Source organism: Thermobia domestica, chromosome 1, assembly GCF_964235325.1.
Source record: "Thermobia domestica chromosome 1, izTheDome1.hap1.1, whole genome shotgun sequence".
NCBI lineage: Eukaryota > Metazoa > Arthropoda > Insecta > Zygentoma > Lepismatidae > Thermobia > Thermobia domestica.
Window position 1 is genome coordinate 186,107,290 of NC_137454.1, and position 27,813 is coordinate 186,135,102.

General features: G+C 35.9%; 1 protein-coding gene across 1 annotated transcript in view; it reads left to right on the top strand.

Annotated features, from left to right (window-relative positions):
• The window catches only part of LOC145666831 (uncharacterized), a 120,680-nt gene that overhangs the window by 64,364 nt on the left and 28,503 nt on the right, over window positions 1-27,813 (top strand). The window contains exons 14-15 of the mRNA XM_081734407.1: window positions 7,723-7,822; window positions 15,446-15,743. Coding sequence (XP_081590533.1) covers window positions 7,723-7,822; window positions 15,446-15,743 — 398 coding nt within the window. The remainder of the gene's footprint in view (window positions 1-7,722; window positions 7,823-15,445; window positions 15,744-27,813) is intronic.

Here is a 27,813-nt window from a genome sequence, read left to right on the forward strand (position 1 = left end):
AAAGTTTAAAAAGATTTCAAATTTCAGTTTAGCTGAAAACTTCCATACATGATGGTGGTCCTGTTCCTTGAAATGTACTGTAACATCTGCTTCAGGCTCTATAATGAGTTACAATGTCATTAGATTGTCATCTTAACAAATTTTAGGCTTCAGTTTTTTATAAAGAAAATCAATTAGTTTTCAAGTTGAATGAAATTTTAAACATTTAAACGCTCATTAAGTCTAACAAGATACATTCCGATACTAGTTGCATCTAGTTATAAACTATTAGAAAGATTAGAACGATTAGATTAGATCATTATAAACATTAGATTAGATCCTTACTCCTTTGAAAATCAAGTACTAAGGAACCGGGGTGTTCAAATGGATTAACCCTAGGAACACCAAGGTATTTTGGCTTCCATTAACAACTAATGGCAGTGGGCCTCAGAGCGCCCCCTTGGTGTTCCTAGGGTTAAACTACGGGTGGGAAACCCGCGGATTAAGGCCGCATTTGGCCTTCAGAGTCATAAAGTGCGGCCTTCTGGCCTGTTGTGAATAATGCTAAATAATTATCATTTAACATTTCTTACAGAAGGTCTATGAGGCCACATTTTATGACTCTGAATGCCAGACGTTTCTACCTCTTGTTTAAATATTCATTATTTATTTTAATATTTAACTATTGTAAATTACATCCTATAAATAATATAGATTTTACTCTTCGATAAGTATAATGTTTTACAAAAGGTAATCGTAAAGAATGAAAATCTTGTAATTATTAGCTCTCATAAAATTTATAAAAGCATAAAATATAAATTAAGTGAAACAAACTTAACACATTTTTATCAGTAGCGAACAATTCATCCATTACAGGTCATCTTCACTTCATATACGAGTTAACTGGTGTAAATTTGAAATTGAGAATAAGTATAGAACCGCCATCTGTATCTACCTAGTTCACTGAATATGAAATAAATGTTGCATTAAATTCTCCATCTTGATTTCTGCTTATAATCTACGTTTCTTCCACTACTTCAAACACAACTTATAAGAACTTCACTCAACAGATTTTGCATACAAGTGATATTACGAAATCTCTCCTCTTAGGTTTCTTTTTATATAAAGTTAGATCCCAAGTATAGTTTCCAATTGACTGTGTACACGCGAACAAAGGTCCATTCACACTTCCAAATTTCACATCCTTGAACGTTAGACAACAACTTTGCAGTGAAGTTTGCTGGCTTGAGAACTAAGTAAGAAATGGTACAAGTTCTCTAGTTTGTTCGAAAGATGTCAGTGTAGCAAACTGCAAAAACGATGCCTCTGCAACAAATATTCAATCGGGAAGAACACACCGTTAGATATCTACAGAGTGATTGATATCGTGAGAAAGGTACAAAGTGATCTTATTTAACCATAGACATACCAAGGAAAAATCAATGTTGTTCCAACTTTTATTTTGTTTCACAGCATACAACATTTTACAAAGTCTCTGAATGTTTTATATTATTCGTTTCAACGTTGCCTTAACTTATGTCAGTTTTCAGTTTTAATATCGCTATTGAAACTTTATGAAAGAATCACGTCTTGTGGAGTGATTTGACCCCAACTGTGTTTTGCGGAAATTCCTTTTATCTTCAAAACCATCACATCATTCTTTCTTTAAAAAAAAATATGTGTCATTAATGTGAAAGCTAACAAGAACATTTTCCGTTTTTATGTTATTCTCTTCCAGGGTGTTCGAAGTTGCAATCGAAAGAACAAAAGAACAATGTAAGAAAGTAAAAATAAGATGTGCAGTGCGTGCGAGTTTAATGTGAGAAAACCATTGCATCAATAGAAAACATGTCATGTGTTTCAAATGTGACAAATAGTAAAAATTTATATCTTTGACATTTTTGGGTTCATAACAGAAGTTTGTCTAAAGTAATAACCATTTAATAATACAAACATGTCTCTATTAGAAGCAATTACGATATCAACAGGTTCTCTCTTCTAGAACTTCGTAATACATCATTTACTATTCCTTGCTATATTCTAAGTAATCGCGAATGGTAATTTAGTAAAGAAGAATAAACAAAAATAAACTGAAATATAAACAAATATGAATTTAGATGATTGTTGCTGATATTTCAATAAGATCTATCTTCACTCCCTCTTTCTCCTGGTTAATATGTGGATGATTATTGCATCTCATCTCTAGATGGAGTACTTTGACCAAAGAGAATTTATTGTTCACCGTGTAAGAACAAATTAAATTTAAAAGTACTATTTTGTAATAGGGTGGATTTGAACTGAATAATTTGGGGTTAATAAATCAGCGCATATAACACCTCGGCTTTTCTTCCAATACCGGCTATTCTTCCAATCTTTTTTTTTTTTTTTTTTTTTTTTTTTTTGCAGTTTGCCACACTGATATCTTTTCAACAAACTAAAGCACTTGTCGAACACCTTACCAAGTTCTCAACCTGGAAACATCATTGCAAAGATGGTTGTCTAACACTGAAAGATGTGAAAATTGGAAGTTTGAATGCAATGTTCGTTTTTATACTACGACTTGATTTAAAAAATGACACTTTTTTAAAACAGGAAAGAAGTATTTGTTTATGCAAGTGTTCAGGAAATAAAAAAACAACTATCGATTATACCATGTAAAAGAGGAAAAATCACTTCAATTGTAATTTGTTAAGTAGCACCATAATTTGGGAATGAACATAAAGTTAAATATCTTGAATTTTCATAATTGATCACAGAAATGGATTTACAGTTGTTACTGAAAATAAATGTCGGTGATAAATGATCTCTTAAGTAAATCACGATTCCTAGATGTGTCTGTAGTCAATTGTCCATCATCTCTAGGTGGTTTCTGCTACGAAAGGAGAATTATATGAACTATTCAACATTATTTCTAATTCATATGTATGTTTAATCATTATTTGAAAATTAGATTTAATATGTTTGTATCACATTTGTCACACAAAATATATGTAATTTGTTGTTGTAATAAAGTGCTTCTACTTACAAAACGAAAGCATAATGAAATTAACGATATCCAATCTCTTATTGTTAAGATATTTTTATCTGTAACAAATAAATACAGCAAGACAGTGTGGCACATTTCATTTATGAGGATGGCGTACGTAAAAGCGACTTTTGATTGTATTCTTTTACAATTTTGAACTGTGTTCTTTATAAGAGCTACCAGATGGAGGTTGTTTCCTATTAATCTGATAGTCAATGGGCCCATGTATAATTTTTCTCCATTATTATTGAGCTGCAAACTAAATCTTACACCGACTGAGTGGGTTTCATCGGGGTTCTCTCGTTTCCTCACACTTTCTTCATTCCACCATTTCATTCATTTTTCATCATCACCGTCCCCTTTATACTAGCCGGCATTAACGTGGGACGTAAAACTTAAAGATTTCATTTCATTAAAATTTTCCAATTAGACCTACATAGGACCGGATCGCATTTATCGAAACGTTGATCTTCACTGTAAAAGAAAACCATTAACAAAACGAATAGAAGAAAAGCACTAAAATTATTTCTTTTTCTTAATGTAGACCACATTTTATTAATTTCGCCCAGAATATGTCCTGTTTGTCACAAAATACCGCACAACGTTTGTGTTTGTAAATATCATGCTAACTTCTATTTTCTTATTAAAGCTACGAAAAACTTGCTTAAAAATTTTCGATTCGATGAAAACCACCATTCAATATTTTCTACAGCGGTATAAATAACGAGAAGTGCATGACAGATATATGATTTCCATAAAGTCGTTGTGGCCAGTGGATTACTTGAAAACACTAGTAAACAATACAACTTCACAACTTCGTTAAGAACGTTCAGTCCCTTTATTTTGAAAACCAAGAAACCAATGTCTATCCAAACGAATGTATTCTGAAGAAAGTATTGTATTAAAAAACTTCAATACGATAGTCTAGAACGAGCTTCCAGACGCTTAATAGGATCATCGATATGTCTTGTGCATGATCATATGGTATATTAATAGCTGTTAAGGGAAGAGTTAAATCACTACAAAATGATATTTGGTGCTCCGGATGGTTGCTTTACAAACCTAAAAGGTATGTTTCCTAAGATGGCTTAAATTGAAATTTTCTCTAATGGTAGAGCGGTTCACAGTCAAAGACAACTTCAATGTCAAAGATAAATTGAATTTCTTCCGTACCTCCCATGGTAGAGGGCCAGTAGACCTAATTGCTGCATATATTAATGGGAGTTCGGGACTCTCGTGATCATCGATTCTATTGTTGACTTCTATAATTGTGCAAAACAATTCTCAGAAAAAAGGAACACCGTATGCATTTTGTAAGGAATTTACAATTAGAAAACCAATGTTAGAAAGTAAGTTTAGGAACATAATTCCTATAACCATGTTACTCTCAAAACATCACTTCGACGTCTCCTGCGAAAATTATAGTCTGATGCGGAAACTACCACGAACAAGGTTAGAAAGAGAGAAGATCAAACAAGTTTCAGATATGACGGACACAGTCCTTGCAGCAATGTTTTAAGTTATTTCAGTCGGAGGTTTCTTGTTAGTATCACTATCAGTCGAGGCTGCAAGCCGCTTCATAGCACCAATTCAGAGCAAAGAGTGCATTGCTACTGTACTACGAAATAACAAGAATTTTAGGAATAATCCAAAAAAAAAATGGATCAAAAGATTGCGGTCTTGGCCAATAATTAGTTTTGGATCAGGGGCCACAAAAATTTAGAACAGCTCCTTAATCGTTTTTTTTTTTCTTTTTTTGTTTTTTTTAATAGTTTGGGTTTGGCTACACTATCTGTAGTTCTCCAGATATAAGGCGTACAAGAAAATGTTTGATTGAATGAAATATATGGAATTTTTCGGATGAGGAGCCACAAAATTTTGAACGGACCGTAAATCCAATTTTCATATTTTTTTGCGGAATAAGCACACCATACTGAGTAAATTGTTAGTTTCGGTTACGCTACACTTTATGTAGTTCTCAAAATATGGGGCGTAAAAGAAAATGTTTGATTGTATGAAATATATTGATTTTTTTTGGATCAGAGAAAACAAAATTTTTGAGTGGTCCCTAAATCGAATTTTTGTATTTTTCTACGGAATAAACACGCCGTACTGAGTAAATTGTTAGTTTTGTTTTGGCTACATTATATGTAGTTCTCAAAATATGGGGCGTAAAAGATAATGTTTGATTCTATGAAATATATTGAACTTTTTGGATCAGGCGCCGCAAATTTTTTTAAAGGGCTCTAAATCGAGTTTTCGTAAATTTTTACGGAATAAGCACATCATACTGAGTAAATTCGTATTTTTGGTTTGGCTACATTATATGTAGTTCTTGAGGTATAAGGCATACAGGAAAACTTTTGCCTGAAATATATTGAGTCTTTTGATCCAAAAAGAAAGACTTAACATTGAAAAACATGCATCTACGTGAGATTCACTCAAATATACCTAAAGAGGATGATATTTTGTTTTAAAGCTTTGGTCCTTTCAGGAGCAAATCAACAACCCTGGAGAGCTTCAGATTTGAAGATTTGCGAGAGGAGGAATCTCTTTTTGTTACTTTAGTGTATTTCAACGTATATTTAACCTTAACTGTGTGATACAGGAACTTTCTACATACAACGTATTCTTTAAGCTCAATGGAACTATCATAATATGCATCCTGCCACATCCATCTCAACATCTATTCCCCCCATAGCCGTTATATTTCAAGTATGTGTGTGTTCTAATATTTTTCAAACGCTGTTATAATCTTAACATAGAGTAACACTTACCACTTGAAAACAAGGTAAATCTCCAACAGTTACCTGTGCTAACATGTGATGTTATGTCACACAAAAATTACACACGTCACAATTTCTTAAATACATACATTCATCGCATACATCGCATATATATATATATATATATATATATATATATATATATATATATATATATATATATATATATATATATATATATATATATAAGCAGTACCTAATTTTGGAAAGTATACCATGATTAGACGTCTTCCTCCATGTTTGTGAAAGTTGGCACATACAGATGATGATCAGAAAAATGGAAACACCTGAACGAAATTGCAACTTAACAGATTAATGTAGTGTCGGGCCAACTTTCGCCTTTAGAACAGCCTTGATGCGAGTGGGACGGAGGCATAGAGGTCGTGAATGGTAGCAAGTGGAATTTTAAACCACTCCTCGTGCAGGGCATCGGCCAGTTCTGTGAGAGAGGATGGAGGTGGAAATCGTCGCCGGAGTCGTGTTTCCAAGACGGACTACAGATGTTCAATTATGTTGAGATCTGGGGATTGGGCGGGCCAGGGGAGGTGTTGAACTTCATTCCGATGTTCCTCAAACCACGCTGCAACAACGCCAGCTGTGTGAATGGGTGTATTATCATCCTGGAAGATGGCGTCATTGTCCGGGAACAACATCCGGACCATAGGATGCAAGTGGTCACCTAAAATTGCGACATAATCGTTGGCAGTGATTCGTCCGCTAAGTGTGACCACAGGACCCAATGAAAACCATTATATTGCGGCCCACAGCATCACCGAGCCGCCGCCATGTTTCACAATTGAGCGGAGACACTGCAGATCATAAGCTTCTTTGGGCGTTCTCCACACATAAACACGGTCCGTGGTTGGGAATAGGGTGACGGATTACTCATCCGACCATATCACACGTTTCCAGTCCTCAACGGTCCAAGTTGTATGGTCGCGGCACCATTTGCGGCGTGCGAAAGCGTTATGGTCCCTGATGAGCGGTTTGGCCCGTGCAACACGACCCCGTAAGTTCATGTCATGTAATTCGCGGCGGACTGTGATTGTCGAAACAGGGTGGGGGAGGTGCTGATTGAGTTCCTCCGTCACTTGCTCCGCAGTGGCACGATTTTCTTCCGCCCACTGTTCCGCTTCCCCGATGTGGTTTTCCCGTGTGTTGTGTAGGCTGTCATCACCTTCGACACTGTCCCACGCGACACACCTAACACAGTAGCCACTGCCGTCACACTCACTCCACATAACCGCGCACCAACAATTTGCCCTTGTGGAAAATCTGAGAAGTCTCCCATTTTACACTACCTCCGTCTGCTGCAGCCACTGGACACTGCTGTTCCACTGCGCCTGACGTAGTATGGAGATCGACCTAACACACCACCACCAGCGGCCCGGCGCCGCGGGCGCCACGACACCACTGCCAGCCCATACATCTGTCGTGATGCCAACTACAGGTATTTCCATTTTTCTGATCACCATCTGTACATATAGCGGGAAAGATAACCGAAAAGCGTTTACTCGTCTGAATTTTACGCCTATCAACGTGATATGCTTGCTATCAACATATGCATCAACATAATGTTAACCAGAGCTATTAAAACAAAGTTTCGAAGGCTACAGTTTTACAAACAAGAAAAGAATATGCATTAAACGCATAATGTGTTCTTTAATAGTGAATAATAAATTCATGCTGTTTTTATTGATTTGCCATCACAGTATTTTATAGCTATATGATAGTAAGTTATTTCGTAGATTTTTATAATACTATATATAAAGTTATTTATATTTCTATACTATAACGTTTGTTACATTTTAATTAAGATTGTACAGTTGTTTAAGAAGCATCAGTAGAATTACGTAACAAATAATGTAGCATGTATATGCCCAAATGTACTAACATCTTAGAAATTCGATTTTATATTAATTTATTTTACAGATCAAACGATTCAGACACTGTCGAACCAAGTTTAGAATCTTTGCTTATAGACACGTTCGGAATCAAGCTTGCTATTAAATGGGATGGACAATTTATCTATGTATGTATCATATTTTATATATTTTGATTTCTTAAATACAATGTAATGAATTGATGAGAAACATTTCGGATATGAATAAAGATATACATCGTTAAATGATTTATACAGATATTGTAAGGATATTAACAAAAGACCATCTTATATTGATAGTAGTATTGGCCAATTAAATAATGCGCAATCGATAGAGGAGTGAAGAAATGTAAGAAATCCAAAGTTTTACGAGCCGACAAAAAAAAAAAGAAAAACAGGAAATTCAGAGGAAAAAAGGATGTAGAATCATATGAAGATAGCAGTGCAAATATACACTAACACAGAAAGAACTTCAAAATGATTAAAGTAGAATGACATTTACACAACAGTATAGTAAGCAAACATTTACCCACACACATGCTCAATAACATCATATGTAATGCAGTGTTGCCAACTGAGCACTGTTGAATTGCACTAAATACAAATTATAACATCTAGCAAATCTAGTTATGAATAGAACCATACCTGTGAAGTCTTGATGTACAGTGTTGCCAACGTTTGAAGATAGGCCTATATGAATCTTCGATGTACAAGAGTACCTACAGTACACGATTCAAACTAGTTTAAACCAAAATATGAGACTACATACAAGAATATAATCACTGAAGAACGAAAATAAGGGACGAAGCACAGTGTTGAAGCAGTTTTAGCCAAGTGGAAAATCAGAATAGTATCAAGCACAACACACAAAATTTGTAACCGTTGTTTGAAGCCCCGTTTCCAAAACAGAATAGTGGTCTGTGTATTGTATACCTGTACTGTTAGCCCTGCTTTCTAAATCTATGTATTTTACCAAAGGACAATTTACACGACAGGAGAGAGGCTATGCAAACTATAAGTATGAGAGGCATAATAATAACAATTATTTATCTATCTATTAAAATGCTAGAATAAGAATTAAAAGCGCCTGAGCTCCAACCTATAACTTTGGCTTTCAAATCTTTCATTTACGGTTATGTGTGATTTCACGTTTAACAGAGAGAAACATTTTCAGTATTTGTACTTTAAATAGTCTAAATTAGTGAACTCTATCTTTTTCATAAAGTTTATGATATTAAATTATTGTTCAAAGTCTTTGTATTTTAATAAGCCTTCTCTAAAATCAATGCATGTGAATTGTGCTTCCATCTTCCGAGTTCTTTTAAACTATGTTTACAGGTTTGTGGTCAATCCTTTCGACAATCGGAAACTACAGGGTCTAGAAAGATGACGTTTTCACTGATCGATTGGAAATTTTGCGTAGATTGTCCAGTTCTAATTGAATACTTAAAAAACATGGCCATTATTTCTTTATTACATTTTTGGGTACACCGGAAGCGTTGAAATTAAAAAAAACTAAAGCATCATATCCTATGCGTTATACATTCCAACATCACAATGTTGTATATTGGTGTTGTATATGTCTCAGGCGTTTGTTCCATGGCCAAATAATAGTGAAAAAGGAAGGATAACCATTACTCGATAAATCTTTATTTTTTGTGTATTTTGCCCAATGAACACCATATATAACTGACATTATAATTAATTGTATATGTAATGTATTTGCTTATTACATACAGCATGCAAAAAGAAAGAAAACACTGATCATACATGAATTAGAAACTCCAACCGAAAGTAGGCTCAAATCTTGCAAACGCTGCGAGATATTGAGAAAAAGTAATCAAAAAATATCCCCTTTATAATACCCCTTGCCGATTTTTTTTTTAAATCAAGACGTCTTTCACTTGTGTCTGTAAAGGGACATGTACATATGTTGTGAGGAATGAGAAGGAGATTTATGCTCATATGCGAATGATGCGCTGTGTAGAGAGCGCAGGTTCAGCTAGTATTCATTAAAATTTTCCGTTTCAAGCATTAGATTATTATCTGCTATATGGAGTAACTATATGTAAACACACGTAAACAGTGAACAATAGTAATAATATTTGTATGAATTTAAATAAACTACAGAGAAATAAGTAACGACAGTATATCAGTTTGAAGTAGAAGCTCCAGGCATTATGTGGTCATTATTAGAAAGCTTTGCGAGCTGGAGAAGCATTTATTTCTTTAGCTAGCAAAGAGAGAAAATCGGTTCATATTCAATAATTCAGAAAGACGGATGATGTTTGTTTACATCGGTAAGAAAACAATCTAGTACCAAGTTCAAGACTAAATTCGTTGAAGATTTTATTAAACAAATTAGAATTATCAGAAAAAGTGTGAAAATATTTAAAGAAATAAATGTAAATTTTGATATATATATATATATATATATATATATATATATATATATATATATATATATAGTGGCCGAAGGGAGACGGTATGCGGTGGTATGCCATACCACCTCTGGTTTTTTTCAGTAATGAGGACATACCATCTCTGTTTTTTCGGTGATCAAGTCAATATTTAAATAGCCGACATGTTGAGTCAAAATCATAATAAAACATACCGTCTCTACATTTTTCCACTTCGAACACTATATATATATATATATATATATATATATATATATATATATATATATATATTGTTACACAGTTATGCCTCGAAGTCCTAAGCCGGACTCAAATTATGGGGCGAGTCGCCCGCGCTTTTCAAGTTGTGTGTGCAGCAAGGAAAAGAGAGAAAGGGAGAACGGAGTCAGGTGAGGCTCTGATTGTATTAGCAACCTGATGCCTCATTGACACCAACCCACACGCATGTAATAGTGGTATGACCCTGGCTTTGATTTACTCAGATCACAGCGCCGGGTCCCGGATCCAAATTTAGTTAATACCACGCAAGCGATAAGTACATGAAAAACATTATGTATTTGGAGCTATGCGTGAAATAAAAATGTAAAAGTAAATGTAAAATAGATATTTCAACCCCGGCGTGATGGGGAAAAATCATAGTAAAACTAGACGTCTTAGCCACTATTGAGCATGCGCGTGAAGAAGCTTCTCCAAGCTCGTCGAGGCTCGTGACGTAGCTTTCGAGCGACGTCAGAACTGGCAGAAATGCGTGGGACGAAGCGCCTATATAAGCGAGGCTTGTTCGCCCGGCTCGGGTGATTCTCCGGCCTGCAGTCAACCAGTGTGCTTCGCTCTTGACAGGGACGCTCGTCAGAAAATCAGGTATGTGATTATTTTTTCTAAGTCCCCCCTCGACTCGGGATGAGCACCTTGGAGATTGTTTAGTGACAAATATGAAGTTTATTTCCAACACGAGACCAAATTCCCTCTTCGAGAATTAACATTTTTCCTTTTGGGCCAATGCAAGTTGCGATGTACGGATTTTCAATTTCACTATTTTCAATAAATCGCGGTTTAGCATAAAAAAAAACCTTCTAGCACCCATTTGGTTACGAAGGGGTTGTGCCCATAAATGTGATGTAGTAAGAATTTCAAGTTGTAATTCCAAGTAACCGATTTGTGAGATTCATCTGTATCCTCATTTTTATTTTTTTTTATTCTTATAAATAAAATGTACAATGGAATGGTCTCTTTAATTTAGTCAAGCTATCCCTCCCTATCTAGATTCAGCTCACAGTCTTCATATGTTACCTGGGTTTCGATTTCCAGTACAAGCTCTACCACTGAAATACGAGTCTCCCCCCATTGTTGAGACTTTTAGTGCACTTTCTCATCATCTTCGAACCAGTAGGCCAAAGACGTTTCAATACCGAGGCTTAAAGGGAGTTGGACTCAGAACCAACTTTGTAATACTGGGTGGAGAGTAGAGGAGTGATCTCAAATACGATTTCACAAAAGAAAGTATACACAAATATAAATGTCAACCTCAGAACAACACAACATAACAATATATATATATATATAAGATTATTTTATCTTTCGGAAACTGGATTAAAATTTACAGCGCTTCGAAGCGGATTGACATTTTGTGACTAAAATTGGTATAGCGTTAGTCAGAGCGCCATGTTTGGAATAGCATTTGAGTATAAACAACATACGATTTTTAAACGTATGTTACAATGAGAGGTAATTTGTGACTAAAATTATTTTCATTCAAAATTGGCATAATAATATTCTAGATTACTTAAATTAAGCAATTAACTATGATTTCGGTTAGTTAATTAGAAATTATTGTAGTAAAAACTAAAGTTGAAGTGCGACTATTGCGGGATGACCTATAAGCATCGCGTAGTGTTACCTGCACGACCGTAGTTCGATATAATTCCCGAAGAATTGTGATAAGAAGATTGTAGTGGAAATCTCTGAAATATTTGAAGTGTATTTGCCAATGTGGACTGCCGTGCTCCAGAGCAAGTAACTAATAATAAGTGACTGGATCACGTAACGCTGAATTTCTAAACTAATTATTGCAATTTCGATTCGTGGCAAGTGAAAATTTTGGATCATGGTTTGTGAGTAAAACTTAAATCACTACTATACGTTAGATGTTCGTCGACCGGGGTAAACTTAGATTTTCTTTCTATACAATCTTTTTGATCTATCCTTGAACCACAATGGTAACCTAAGGGTAATATGTATTTAGAGTCTCAAAATTCAGAATATACAGTAAGTCTCCTCGTCGCGACTTTTATTTCTTTCGGCCTTTAATTCAAAATTAAAGTAGATATGTTCAGTAACCTAATTTAAATACCAAAAGTGAACAGGTCAAATAACTCAGCACAGGTTAATGTATTCTTGTGCTTGGCATGCCAAAATATAGATATTAAATGTTTGTTATGATTTGATGCAGAGTGTGTGATGACATGGATATGTGAGTGTAGTTAGGTAATTAGTAATGTTTTATATATTTAATGTTTTATATTTTGTATATGTATTGATCGTGGCTCGGGTATGTAATCAGGGAGCCAATGCTATTAATAAGCAGTATGTGTCCAAGTCGATATATTAATGGTGGGAAAGTATGCACACTCTACTGGAATAGTTATACGTAGTCCATCTAAAGAATGCTAGAGGTAATTCCCAAAAGAATTGGAATGCCGGCATTCGGGCTGTGAATGTATATCCAGTAGGTAAAGCTCAGAAGGATAACAGAAGTCCGGGAGGGCTGAACATGAGGTAGCCGATGGAAAATTGTGTTCTTCTTTTTATGTTATATGTAGAGTAGTTATCCATATCACTTTTCCTATGGTCACTACTTACAATGCATGTTAGGCTAAGTAGTATATTGTGTAATTATGTGTGTGTTTGTATTTAGGTTATACTCACCAAGTAATGCATGTGAATCAATCAAAAAGAATCTATTAACGTAACTATGAATCTTTTTCTGTGCTGATTCAATATTGTAGAAGTTCTTTGAGTATTCTACACAAATATACTTTGTTAATCAGATTATCCAGAAGTTTCTCATATTTACTGAAAGTTGTATGAAAGGATTTTTTTTTCTTTCCGTATATGTACCATGTCCGAGATATCAGTTTGTAGTTTCAAATTAACAAACCAAGTGACAGTTAAAATAATCTGGAAATGAAGCTAAAGGTTTCATCATCATTTCGTAGGTGTTAGAGCATTGAATTACTTAACTAATATACACTAAAACTCAAGTATTAGGTACTACTGAATTGAAATGAAATTTTGTTGTGCTGGATGAAGACAGCAATGATCCAGTGGAAGGGGGCAGGGGCGGATCCAAGACCAACTTCTGAGGGGGAGGTGGGTTGTCATACTGCTACTTTTAAGGGCTCCAAACTATGGAATGGGTTTTATTTATATATATAAAATAAGAAAGTTTTACTCTTCTGGGGGGCGATCGCCCCGATCGCCCCCCTGGAAGGGGAAGTTCTGTCTCCGACAAGAATTTGGAACACAGTTTAGTATTTCTTTTAAATTATGATAAATTTCGGCCAAATGAACATAGAAATTCCGTTGCGCAATAGTTGTTGGTTTATTATCGTTGGGTTGTTGGTATTATATTTGATTCCGTTAATGGTGTTCTATGTTGCTTTAAGTATTCCCTGATTATAAATGGACTAATCCTGTTCTCTAATAATTATCCGTATTGCAATCATTATCTATAAATATTAAGCAATATTTCCAAAAACGAATATGTGAATTATCGATCTGTACAGAAGATGGATGTTGAAGTAGTCTGTTCAGTCCAGATTATAAAAGTTATAAAATTTTGTTTGGGTCAAGATGTTACATTGGTCAGTTAATATACATCTCTGAAGATAGCCTCTGGGATTCACATTAGAAAACCGTACTAGTCCAGGGAAGAATGTTCTACTTTTTCTACAGTAAAAAAAATAAATAAAATAAATAATTAATATTAAATTTAAAAAATAATCACAATAAAAAGGAAATTAATCTCTTCGTTTATTCCAGATGTTATGACAATGTTGAGTCTTAAATAGTAATAATAATAATAATAATAATAATAATAATAATAATAATAATAATAATAATAATAATAATAATAATAATAATAATAATAATAAGTAAAGTTGTTACTTAGTCGTTTAAAATGGCTAAACCAGCCAGAGAACACCAATAACAAAAATAGCAACATTTTAAATTATTTTAATTTTATAATTTACGTTTACAAACTGACACTGATGTTCTAAGATTCATATAGGAATTCATATAGGATAATCAAACGTTTGCAACACTGTATATCAAGGCTTCACAGGCATAATTCTACTCATAATTAAATTTGCCAGATGTTATAATTTGTGTTCCGTGGTATTTAACAAAGTTTCACTTTCTGCTCAGTTGACAACACTACATTACATTTGATGTTATTGAGCATGTCTGTGGGTAAATGTTTACTTACTGTACTGTTGTTTAAATGTAATTTAGATTACTTTAATCATTTTGAAGGTTTTTCCGTGTCAGTGTATCTTTTGCATTGCTATCTTCACATGATTCTAGATCCTTCTACTCTCTGTATCTCCTTTCTTTCTGGGTGTCGACCCGTAAAACTTTGGATTTCTTTTCTTCACTTCCCTATCGATTGCGCATTGTTTGATTTGGCAATTCTATTATCAATAAAGATGTTCCCTTGCGAGAACAAACAAGAGCAGAAGTAATAATAATAATAATGTTAATAGTTATACTAATAGTGTATTTAAGAGGAATAATATCAGCAAAAGAGCACACACGCTGAAAAAATGAAAAAGTAAACGTACATAGGAAAATCATGATTCTACATCATTATTATTAAATTAAACCAATATTCTTGTGAAACGAGTCATTAGTAACTTAACGTATTATACAAAATTAAAGTCTATCAGTGTAAGAATTAAACGTTAATTATTTACGATGTGTAAACCTTTTGAAAAATTTAAATTAATATTTCGTTTCTTAAATTAAAAGGAAAATTGAACTGAGTCGAGAGCAAAAAAGAAAAAGAGAAAGAAAAAGAAAAATCTCCAGTCCAGGATGTAAACATTTTTTAAAAAATAATTTCAAAGCTACACAAAATGGACTTAGATCCTTTCTGCAATCACCGGTTCAATTATTTTTCCTATGGATATGGATCTTAAATGGTTGAAAGACTTAAAATCATAAGTGGTTTCTTAAGATGTAATCTGGATTTGTATGTGATAGGAAGTAGTAATTGTGAAATCATAAATGTATAAAAAATAGGAGCAATCTTTTCATTAGAAGTAAACTATCAAAAATATTATATGTGCAGATGATGTCTTTGTCAAGTCACGAGATACCACTGGAACGTGGATTTGCATCTTCGTATACCAATAATGTGCCAACATTAAATCCCAATTTCTACGGAGAGTTCACTTTCAACGACGAAATTGCAGACGAGAGTGTAAGAAGTTTACCTGTAGAGTCCAGAAAGTGTAGATTTCCAGAGGAAAATGAAGGCATGTGGGCGTTTCCATTCTACAGTTACTCAGCTTGCATAACACAGTGCAAAGTGGAACAAAAAATGAAACTATGCAACTGCACTGACAGACTGATTGGCAACAAGCAAGGTAGGTGCTGCATATAATTGCCTAGTTTTATTTATTTTATAAATGAAATGAAATAAACTTAAATTTAAGGATTACTTATTTAGTGCATAACCAACGTTTTTATGAAATGTCAGAACTATCCATCGTTGCTTCATATTCTTGCACCAAATTAATATTAAATATGGGTTAAATTCCAAAGTTGGGCGTCCGTTTCCAGCAAAATTTTTAAAATTTACAGGAAAGATGGATAATTTGATCGCGTGTGTGCTTGATAATGTATAAGAGTCTCGAAAAATCTGTCTATTTGTTATATATAAGCGGTTATAAACATGGGACTATACGGCGAGCGGAGGGAACTATTTGGCACAAGGTAACCGAACAGTTGCATTGTGGGAAAGAAACGAGCATTTATGTTATCAACATGGCGAATGTACAAGGGCAATGAACTAACAGTTTTAACATTTGTGAAGCAATACGTTGATAACGAGCAAAATCTTTTAAAAGTTTGTGAAGAGCACGGATTAATGAACCTAATAACAAATTGCAGAAAGTGTGGAAAGGAGATAACAGCGAAAAAACGTGACGAAAGCGGACGCCCAACTTCGGAATAAATGCCTTAAATATTCTTAAAAAACGAGAAAATTTCCATTTTTAGTTATTACGAGTATTTTATTAAATATTCAAAGAATACGTAGTGGCATTTTATTGGTACCCAACAACTTTCATTTTCAGACGAAAAATAATAATAAAAGAGAGCGATAACGTGTTAGTGATTATTTTCTCTTCTAGCCTGCTGGTTATAATGGAAAGTAATGGTTATGGGTGGAAGTATTTATTCCAAAGCGTCGTTCTGTGTTTATTGGATGCTTCTATAGGCCGCACAAGAACACCCCCCAGCACATCTTAGAAGCTTGCCATGACTCACTGTTACATGCGTTGTCACACGGTGACGTCATCCTATTGGGTGATTTCAACCTTTCCATCACGTGGCAGGACAGCAAGCATGGAGTCGCTAAAGATGGAAACGACAGTTATTTCATGGACAATTTTATTCATGGACTTGGTCTAGGTCAACATAATATGCATAATACCCGCAATAATAGCAATCTTGACTACATTCTTTCTAACTTAGAACCTCGTTGTGTTGTCCCATGCAGAAATCTTTTTCCCTCGGATCACGATTCCTTGGATGTTTCTTTCGATTTCCTCCCCTCCACTACTACAAACCAGCCCCTCAAAAGTAGGTCACAACTTCTATGGAAGAAAGCCCCCTGGGGTGACATCTGCCGGGCTATTGAACTGTTTCCTTGGTGTTTGTTAGAGGTAGGAACTGTTGACGACGCTGTGGACTTATTTACATCCGTTGTCCACTCAGCCATAAAGGACTTTGTGCCGGTGAAAGCATCAAAATCGAACAGGTTTCCGGTCTGGTACGACAATGAACTTCGTGACCTTCTTAAAAACAAAAAGCTTGCCTGGACTCTATGGAAATCACATCCGAGTGACTACACATATAAAAACTTTGCTAGAATTAGAAGTCTTGCCAAGAAGGTACAGCGACGTAAATATTTTGAATACATGGACTCAATTGGTGATTTTACTGTTAGTAACCCTAAAGTCTTTTGGTCTGTAATTAAATCTAGAACAAAATCTCCGGGCATACCGGCAACAATTCAAGATGAAAATACTGAAGCGAGTGATGATCAAAGACCAGACCTCTTCAATAACTACTTCTGCAAAACATTTACTTCCCTTCCCTCTACAACCCATCTCCCCCCTCTCCGCACCATCTGTTCGGACGCCTTATCCATTCTTTCTACCACCCCGGGCGAAGTTCTGGCTCTCTTGCTATCGTTATCTCCACATAGATCACTTGGACCTGATAAAATTAGTCCTCTCTTTCTCAACAAAACTGCTTCAGTTATTGCGGTTCCTCTATCTATCTTATTCAATAGATGCTTCAAGGAAGGGTATTATCCCACCAGTTGGAAACTGGCTCACGTGACCCCAATATATAAATCAGGACTTAAAGATCATGTATCCTCCTATAGGCCAATATCTCTTCTTTCTGTAATATCAATTATCTGCGAAAAAATAATTAAAGACAGGCTACTTAAATTCACCTCACCTTACATCCATAGTTCTCAGCACGGCTTTCTACCGAATAGCTCAAGTCTCTCAAACTTAAGTACTCTTCTTTCCTGTGCAGTCAAATGTATGACTAACAATACTCAATTAGATGTTATCTACTTTGATCTCTCGAAGGCCTTTGATTCTGTCAGTCACATTCATCTTCTTCATAAACTCTCCAATAGATTTAATGTACATGGCAAATTTCTCTCTCTAATCACAAGCTACTTGAAGGACCGTAAACAGAGGGTTGTTCTTTCAGGGGCGACTTCTAACCCCCAACCCGTGATCTCAGTGGTGCCTCAGGGGAGTGTACTTGGGCCTCTACTGTTTGTCCTGTATATGGATGATCTCTACACGCACTTATCAGCTCAACCTAGTGGCCTTCTGCTTTTTGCTGACGATTGTAAGTTATACAGAGAAATATCGTGTCTCCATGACACAATTGCTCTACAGGAAGACATAAATTACCTTACAGGCTGGTGTGAAATGTGGCACTTGAAACTCAACAGTAAGAAATGTGACAGTATTACTATTACTTTGAAAAAGTCTCCTGTTCCCTCCACATACCATATCAACGATTCCCCTATCACACATTCTGCTAGTCATAACGATCTTGGTGTCATCTTTGATTCTAAACTCACCTTCTCTGACCACATCTCCTCAATACTAAAGAATTCAATGCGCATGTTGGGACTTCTTTATCGATTCACCGAACTACGCACTGTTTCTTCATTAGCAACTTTTTATAAGACTTTAATAGCACCCAAGATCGAATACTGCTCTCCCATATGGGCCATGGCAGCACCTACACATCTCTCCAGACTTGATTCTGTTCTCAATTTCTTCATTGCTATAGTCCGTTTTCGTGTTCCTGCACTTCGAATATTATCTAAGAAGGAGCTCTTGCGACATCTTAATATTCAGACTCCTGAAGTACGCAGAATTATCTCTGACCTGAAATATCTACATAAAATAGTTAATGGAACTTTAAGATCGGAAATATTACTTCAGGAACTATCCTTACGTGTCCCTTCCCGCATCACTCGGAATACCCACCTATTCCATCTTGCCCGTCCTAGGTTGGCTGTTATACAGAGGTCTCTTTTTTATAGAATACCAAACAATTATAATCAAGTAACAACTGATGTGGACATTTTTTCGAGCTACCCAGTGTTTGAAAGAGCAATCAAACGAGCTTTGACGGAATAGTTTTACTTTTACACTCTTTTTTTTCTATGTTGTTGTTATTGTTGTCTTGTTTTTTTTTTCTTTTGTTAGCATGTCCCTGTGTAAAATGGCAAAGTTATGCTGTATCTGGGAAATTGTTCAATAAATAAAAAATAAAAAAATAAATAAAATACAAGTTGGAGCAGGTGAAATATACAGGCTGTCCGGAATGGGGCTGACGGTTTTTAAAAGTGTATAATTTTAATATGGTCAGAGATACAGAAAAAAAACATTCATATTGAAGAAAAGCTCAAAAAGTTTTGTTCTGCAAATTTTCATTCTTGAACAACTACCGGTGACGGCGCTAGTATCTCCGATAAACAGAAATGGCGTCGGCAGTCGAAAAGGCGCAATGCGTGTGGTGGTTTGCAGAGACAAAAAGTTTGTTTAAATTCAACGAAACTTTCGATGTGTTTACCCACAAGGATTCTCTATCACAGAACAATATCCAGGCGTGAAAGGATATTTTTTTATCAACGGGGAGTGTAGTGAAACAACACAGCGGTGGTATATCGCGTGTGTCAGAAAAAAATGTGGAAGCAATAAAAGAGCGTTTCTCACGTAGCGCGAGGAAGTCAATTGGCAATTCCAAAGTCAACGGTGCACGATGTGGTACAGAAATCATTACGTTTGCTTGCGTATAAGGTGCAATTGTTTTGCAAGAAATTAAGCCCAGAGCTAAACCACAGAGAGCAGCATTTGCTACCGAAATTCTGGACAGGATTGATTATGACCATAATTTCCTATTGAGCATTGTTTTCTGAGAATCCGTATACGTACATAGAACATTCTAGAGACAGTCCAAAATTGTATGTTTGGTGTGCTTTAACACATAATACAGTTATAGGCCCCTTCTTTTTCATAGAGCAAACCGTTACAGGAAATGTGTTCTTAGACACACTTCAACACTTCGCTGTTTCCCAGTTACGACATTTGGAACCTCAAGTGATATGCCAATTGGATGGTGCACCGCCACATTGGAGCCTACAAGTGAGGGAGTACCTTGCTACTGAATTTCCTGGCCGTTGGATAGGTCGTGACGGGCCAATTAGGTGGACTCCACGCTTTCCTGATGTTACCCTTGTATTTCTTCCTGTGGGAATATGTGAAAGATCTTGTGTATTCCGGTGAAAAGGTGCGTAACCTTGATGAACTGAATAACCGTATTAAGAATGCGATTGCTTCAGTAATACCTCAGATGTTACAGAATACGTGGAGAGAGACTGAGTTCAGGCTAGATATTGTAAGAATAACAAATGGAGCTACACTGAGTTAGAGTGACTTGTAAGTAAGACCAAATAAACTTTTTGAGTTCTAGGAATCCGAATCAGCGATACTTTATGAATTTAAACTTGCAAAAAAACACTAAAACAATACAAAAGTGATTTGATACGGATGCCGTATATAAGCAGAGAGTACGACAGTGATTTAACACATTAAGAACGACTATGGATCCCTCCAACACGTACCACACCAGGAACAACCTGAAGTTAAAAACAACGAAGTACTCAACGCGGGTATTAAGGGTAAACATGGCCATATATGTGAGGCGTTGGGAAACAAAATCAATTGCAGTTCACAAACAATACAACAACACCTACAAAACCTTAGGAAAATTGTGAATTGATACTATTGATCCTAGATGAGTTGATTGAGACTCACACAGTGGCACGATAACTACCTGATTATTTCCTTGTCAGGTGAAGGACACTATTCTGGACAAAGTGCCGATGTGCGATGAGAAGTACGTTCAGGGTCGGATTTAGGGGGGTGCAAAGGTGCACGTGCACTCCCCCCTTCGTTATAAATATACACTACCTAAAGTGAGAAGCTAGCAGTGTAAATAGCAACACTTTCCGAAAATTCCTGTTGTATGTTTCCGTTTGGGCTTAAAACAAAGGGAAGTTTTGCAAAATCGATAGTTTAAGTCAATTTTCTAAAAGTTGAAAGAAAAGGATTCACCGAGAACAGACATTTAGCATTTCCAGGGCATTTTGTCATTCACACCACATATATCTAAAGGCATTTAAAAAATTCAATTCATTTCAAATGTACTGGTGCACCCCCCTCAGAAAATCCTAGATCCGACCCTAAGTACGTTATTTATGATACTCCGCGGCACTTCCTTCATTTGTTGGCACCATATTAGTTAAATTGATATTAAACAATAAAAACTACTTTGCATTAACACAAAGTCTTTGATTTAATGGAATACTCAGAATATTGCGCATAAGGAACTATTTCCACCTGGACAAAAATATAATGCAACCGTGCACGTCCAGCAATTGGATCGTGTGTATGGAAAAACTGATAATTGTGGAGCAAGTGCTTCTGAGTTGCAGAAGTGTTATTCGACTTTAAGGCAACATAAGACAACCTGCTTCTAAGATCACCCATGGTACAATTATCCGATTTGCTTACTTAACAGTCACGCATCCTCATATTCCCCTGACATTATACTATCGGATTATCATTAGAATCATTCGTTAGATGATCATCTGCAGGAATGACAGTTCAGAGCTCTGAATGAGATAACTCGTACTAACGAATTTTGGTTCAATTTTCATTGACAAGGAAGTTCGGAAGAAAGCACTCGCTTGCAGAGAAACCAAGCATGCCATATGAAGGACCAATTTTGCTGATTATAACAAGTTATCAAAATTCCTGGGTTGAGAACTTTCCGAGAGATTCAATATGAAATGCACGATTGCGCCTCCTAGCGATCTACCATTATTATGCAACCTAATGAACTTACCACTGCTTTATCACTGGATCTATTCCCAAACAGATTGTTCATTGCAAGTTGGATGACGGATAGCAAAGACGTTATGATTGAGGATATACCAGAGAACTTCACAAGATTTGTACAACCATTTGATGAGTTTGGATTCCGACTAATCAAAGATTATGGCAGGATATTTGTACATAGTATGAAACTTCTTCATCCGGACGTTATGATGTACCAACGAAACAATTAAATAAAGTTCATGTCCATGCTAATGAATCAATTCGGATTAGCGCGATACATTGGAATGTTTCAGTTTGCGTTCGACAAGGCAGGTTACCGAACAAATTATATACTAATTGAAAATGAAATGCAATCTTTGAGTTTTACGTCCCACGGTTATGCTGGTTAGGCTAAAGGAGACAGTGATGATGAGAGATGAGTGAAATGGTGGAATGAAGAAAGTGAGAGGAAACGGGAGAATCCCGAGAAAACCCACGAGCACGGTATTTGTCCACCACAAAGTTCACTTGGCGGGGACTGGAATCGAACCCGGGACCCCAAGTACCAGAGGTGAACGCTCTACCACTGAGCCACCGCGTCCCCTATATACCTTTCGAGTCACCTGTCGAATTCGCTTTTCGCTTTGGTTATGGGAACTGTTCCCTTGACGGATACAACGCAATTGCACATATAAAATGTCAATGGTGCTAGGAAATCTTTTGGCTGTGCCATTTCTTCATAGAACAGAAGAACAACAGTGATCAATTTTCATCTCTAACTTATCATTATTGTAAACAGTATAATGATTAATTTTAACTAACAAACATGTTAGTTATTTCAAAACAGTTCTGTTTTTGTTCCATTCGATAGATTTCAATTCGGACGTCAATATTCATTGCTAAAAATGTTCTACTTAACGCATTTAAATATGCATATCCTCATTTTTTTTTCATATAAACTTCCAAGTTGAATCTCTCGAACAGTTCTCATCCGTACAGGAATTTTCTTAGCTCGTTACAATCAGCATGAATTGGTCCTTCAAATGGCATGCTTAGTTTCTCTGCAGGCGAGTGCTTTCTCCCGAACTTTCCTTTTGATTGTGCAACCGTGGGATCCATGATCTGGCCAAGAATTATATATAGGCTATTGCTGCAGATTGGGAATATATCCGATTTTCCAAGCAGTTCTTATTTTCCTAAATGGCTTTTCTCTTTATATGGGCAAAATCGGCCACAGCTTTAATAGATTCCTAATACTTGTGTAACTGAGGATGTTTTTATAAGCATATTACTTCGTTGTATTAAGTTAACATTTAGGTATAAGGTTCATTATCAATGAGACATATCAATGAGTAGTATAAGATTTTGTTGAAATTTGTCCTAGATTTTAAACTCTCATTACTTAGAATTTAGAAGTCTTACAATTCGCTTCTGTTTTCACACACTTACACTTAACTCCTTTACAGTTTGTTAATATCCCAAGTATGTTTTCGTTATGTGCGTTGCTTTGAAAAACTAATCAATGACCCCCAGCATTATCGTATTTTATGGTCATTATTCCAAATGTTCCTTTTTCGTCCAGGAACACATAAGATTAATTAAAAACATTTGAAGTCGTACACATAAACGTCTAGCTTCTGGTCTGGAAATCTACTTGATGAGAGTTATGTTTCATTGGTATTCCTTAATACATTTAATGTCGATATCATTCTTCAATCCCGTTGCTCAGTGAAAGTTTGGTTTCTAACCTGCATCAACCATATTAAATTTTAGTACCTTCTCTACTGTTCTCAGTGGAATTTTGAAATCTTTAACAGTAAATTTGTGTTCTATAGTTTAAAAAAGAACATTGTACTAATTTAATGAATTAATGTCTATGATTCAAAAATAAAAGGGAAAGAATCTGTAGTAATAGTAAAGTCCACCCTCTTCCTCCACGTATTCGAAATGCAAATTCCAACACAAATAAGCAAATAGTGAAAATGCCCTCATATGCAAGAATTTATGACTTTGTCTATTGATTAGACAAAATTAAAAAGGAAAAATAATGTTCCTTTCCCTATCACTTCGATGTGTAAGTTTCAAAGCTCGTTTAAGTAACTACTTGTATTGTTTGTATAAAGAAATCTTGCTTACCAGTTTAATCCTTATTCATCCAGTGCAGCGGTTTAAGATAAACATGGTAGTGATGTTAAAATTGTAAGTACTTTTTTCAATTATCTCATTACGAGTGGTCTAATAAACATGGCTAAAGACAATAGATTACAAGATTCATACAAAAATGAAACCTCTGACAATAAAGTTCGGTGAGTGAAATCAGTGTGCTCGTTCTGGCAGCAGTAGCGCAACGAAACACTGCACACCAATTGCGAAAGTTGCCGCCATTGTGGACTTACCGTTGTTCAGTTGTGAGTCAACTGTAGTCTGTGTGAGACGCGTTATACCAAATGAGTGTTAGTGTGTCCGGTTTCATACTCATAACAGTAAAATGAACGAACAAAGGATCAATTTGATGTTTTGTTTTTAGCTTGGTAAGACACCGAAAGACACCCATGACATGTTGGTACAAGTTTTATGAAGATCAAGCAGTGTCCTTGAAGTGCATTTACGAATGGTTAGGCCGTTTTCGAGAAGGGCGGGATAGTGATTCTGATAACTCCGGTAGCGGAAGGCCGTCAAGCTCTCGCACAGACGAAAACATTGAAAAGGTGAGGACATTAATCACGAACGATTGCCGATTGAATCCACAGGGAATTTCACCTGAGGGAACAACAGTGAATGCTGCTACGTACGCTGAAATTTGGGATGTTTCATGAAACATGCACAGTCCGCAGCAAAAAACCTGCAACGTGAGAATGTAAGTTTATTGTGAAATGACGAAGTTTTTTGCTCCAAAATAAGTGTGCAGGGCAGGACGCCGAGGTTTCTGTGGCGTGATTCGTGCCACTTAGACGTTATGTTGATTCCCTGCGCTCTTAGGCGTAGTTTCACAATAAACTTACATGCTCATCTTGCAGGCTTTTTGCTGCGGACTGTACAAAGAGTACGAACCCAGTACTCCGAACAAGGTTTATGGTTTCTGGTTCATGACAATGCTCGCCCTCACACAGATGATATCCTCAGACAATTCCTGGCCCAAAAGAGGGAGGTGAAAATTGACCATCCATCATACCATACCATCTGAATCCTTCCCACTTCGTGTTCCGACGCCTCAAGCTCGCGTTGAAAGGAAAGAGATTTGACGATATTCCAGACATGCCACGAAACGTGACGAGGCTGCAAAGACCATCCCGAAAGAAGACTTCTCAAAAAGTTTCCAGGACATGTAAGGCCGTTCTCTGCGTTGCATAGCTGCGAGAGGGGACTACTTCGAAGGACAGTAAGGTAAGTGTCATTCATATTGTATCTACTTTCTATTTACGGGATCATTCAACGAACTTTATTGTCAGAGGTTGTATAATTAGAAATAATGTGATTTATCACTCCTATTTTTTTATTTTATACAGTCAGTGTGGCAAAACATATCAAAAATACGTTATTTGCCCTCGTTTTCTGATTAATCTTGTACTTTGCTTCACAAGGGTATATCGTATTTCCCGATCTGTGCCAAACTACGCTTGGTGGTAGATCTTGTCGAGGTTAACAGATACTCGTTTAAATTAAAATGAATATTACGATGTTTGCTCGCTAAGTACTCATGGATACTTGCACCGATTTTTAAAATCATTTTAGATATATGAGTGAATCCTGCCCAATCTTAAGGTTTTAGCATATATTTGGCAAGGACGGGGAAAGAGATGAAGGGATAAATTTTTAAAATGTAGAAATTACTGCTATATCAATGTAGAGTCAATCCATTCTAAGTGATCAAGCATGTGCCGCTCAAGAAATCTCCAAAAAATCTATTTTTATGAATCTTTATCCTATATCAGGGTACTAAAAACTCAATTAATTATATTTTACAACATCCCATGGCGACACAGCGGTTGCCGCCATTTTGCGTTGTTTTGAATATCTCAGCATGTATTTGTCCTTACAAATTGAAAATTGCTAGACGTCTCCAACTCGTGCAGAGCTAAAACTTTGGTCTCATAACTCTTTTGCCTAAAACCCTTGAAAGGGGTGAAATCAGGTTCCTTGCGTTTGATCTACATTTCCAAGTCAGTGAACATCTACCGCTGTGAACACTGACTGTGGAATGTAGATCAAACGAAAGGACCACTATCTCCTGCATGAGTTGACAGTTAAGACAATAAAAAACATGATTGAATATCATTGATATAGCAAGCAACAAAAGCAAGGAGTACTTACGGACTTTTTTGTCAAGTGCATTTTGACTTTCCTCGCCTTCTGCTGATAGCGGAATTCTTCACCAGTGCTGCTGTGGATGTGATAAGACAGTGTTACAACTAAAGGAAAGAAACGAGCTTGGGAGTCTTGACAGGACTAACCATTCATCCTACTTTATTTTACTTCACAACAACAAATTTCCAGTTGAATTTATGAACAAAACACCTCCTAGATTATGACGTTATTATTTAATACTTTGACCCAGTTCTGCTCAAAAACACAAAACCGCTTTGTTGTGTGTTATGGTATACTAACGGACTAACTACTCCCAAATTTCAGATTTTTTTATCCAGGCCCATTGGAGATATTGGAGAATGAAACATGCCAAATTGGCATAATTCCCCAACTTTACGATCTTTCTTCAGGCGTTTGGGAGTAGCTACAGATCTGTAATTTTTTGCGTATTAACTTATGAACCCGGACTAAATGTACACACAAATTCAGACCTCTATGTCAGTTGTTTCCTCTTCCCAAACATGTTTTTAATGTCCAAAAATGTTGCTACTGTAGGCACCGGTTTCACCTCCTTCAAGTGGTTTTAGGCAAAAATGTTTTGATCAAAGCTTTACCTTTGCACGAGTTGGAGACGTCCAGCAATTTTCAATTTGGTAGGACAAATACATGCTGAGATATTCAAAACAACGTAAACGCCTAAAATCGAAAAACGCAAAATGGCGGCAGCCGCCGCGTCACCATGCGATATTGTTAAAATTTAATTAATTGTAGTTCTGAAGTACCCTGACAGGTTAAACATTCTTGAAAAATTAGATCTTTTGAAAAAGTCGAGCGGCAATTTTTCTTTCTTCTCGATCATTTCGCATGGATTGACCCTGTACTGATTTTGATCACTTTTGATATATAAGTTAACCCTGGACTACCTTCGATTTTTAGCATATTTCTGACAAGAGATGTGAAGGGGTAATATTTAAAAATAATGAAACATGACTGCTATGAATATCCAATCCATAGTTTTTGGGATTATTGAGATGAATAATTATATTCTCGAAATAAGTTAAAATTCATCCCCCCAAGTGTATCCTAAGGCGCAAAGTGGTTCCGTAATAGGGATTTTTGCTAGTAGACTCTCTTAATAGAAAAATGGTAAGTTTTGTTTCTCAGTGTTTGTAACATACTTCTCAATAATCTAGGCTTCATTTATTATCATGTTAGTAATTCTGACTAATGTGATTGTGTGTAATGTGTAATTGACATAGGTTTGCACAGAATTGTCAGAATTACACATTGACTAATGTGTAATTCTGACTAATTCTGACTGTTGTGATTATCAGGTTTGCTAACTATTAGTATCTGAATCATCTTAATAAGTAGCGAACCACAACTACAATCCTTCATTCATTTTACAAATACAACTTTCTAACTTAAATAATGTTCCGTACTAAAACACAGTTGCCATGTCTCTTTTTAATTGAAAAGCTAGTGTAATTAAAATAGTCTATATCGAGTTAAACACCGGTTCTTTTTTCATTTTAATTCTGAAGTACCCAAGTAATATCAAGTTTATATTTGATTCATAGTCAAGTTTTCGATTTTACAATATGTTCCGTAGATGACATTATGACGTTAAGGGTTGTCAGTAGATTGTGAAGTTCAATAAAAAGTAAGTCTCTGCTTACCAAATATAGTAATTTGGCGC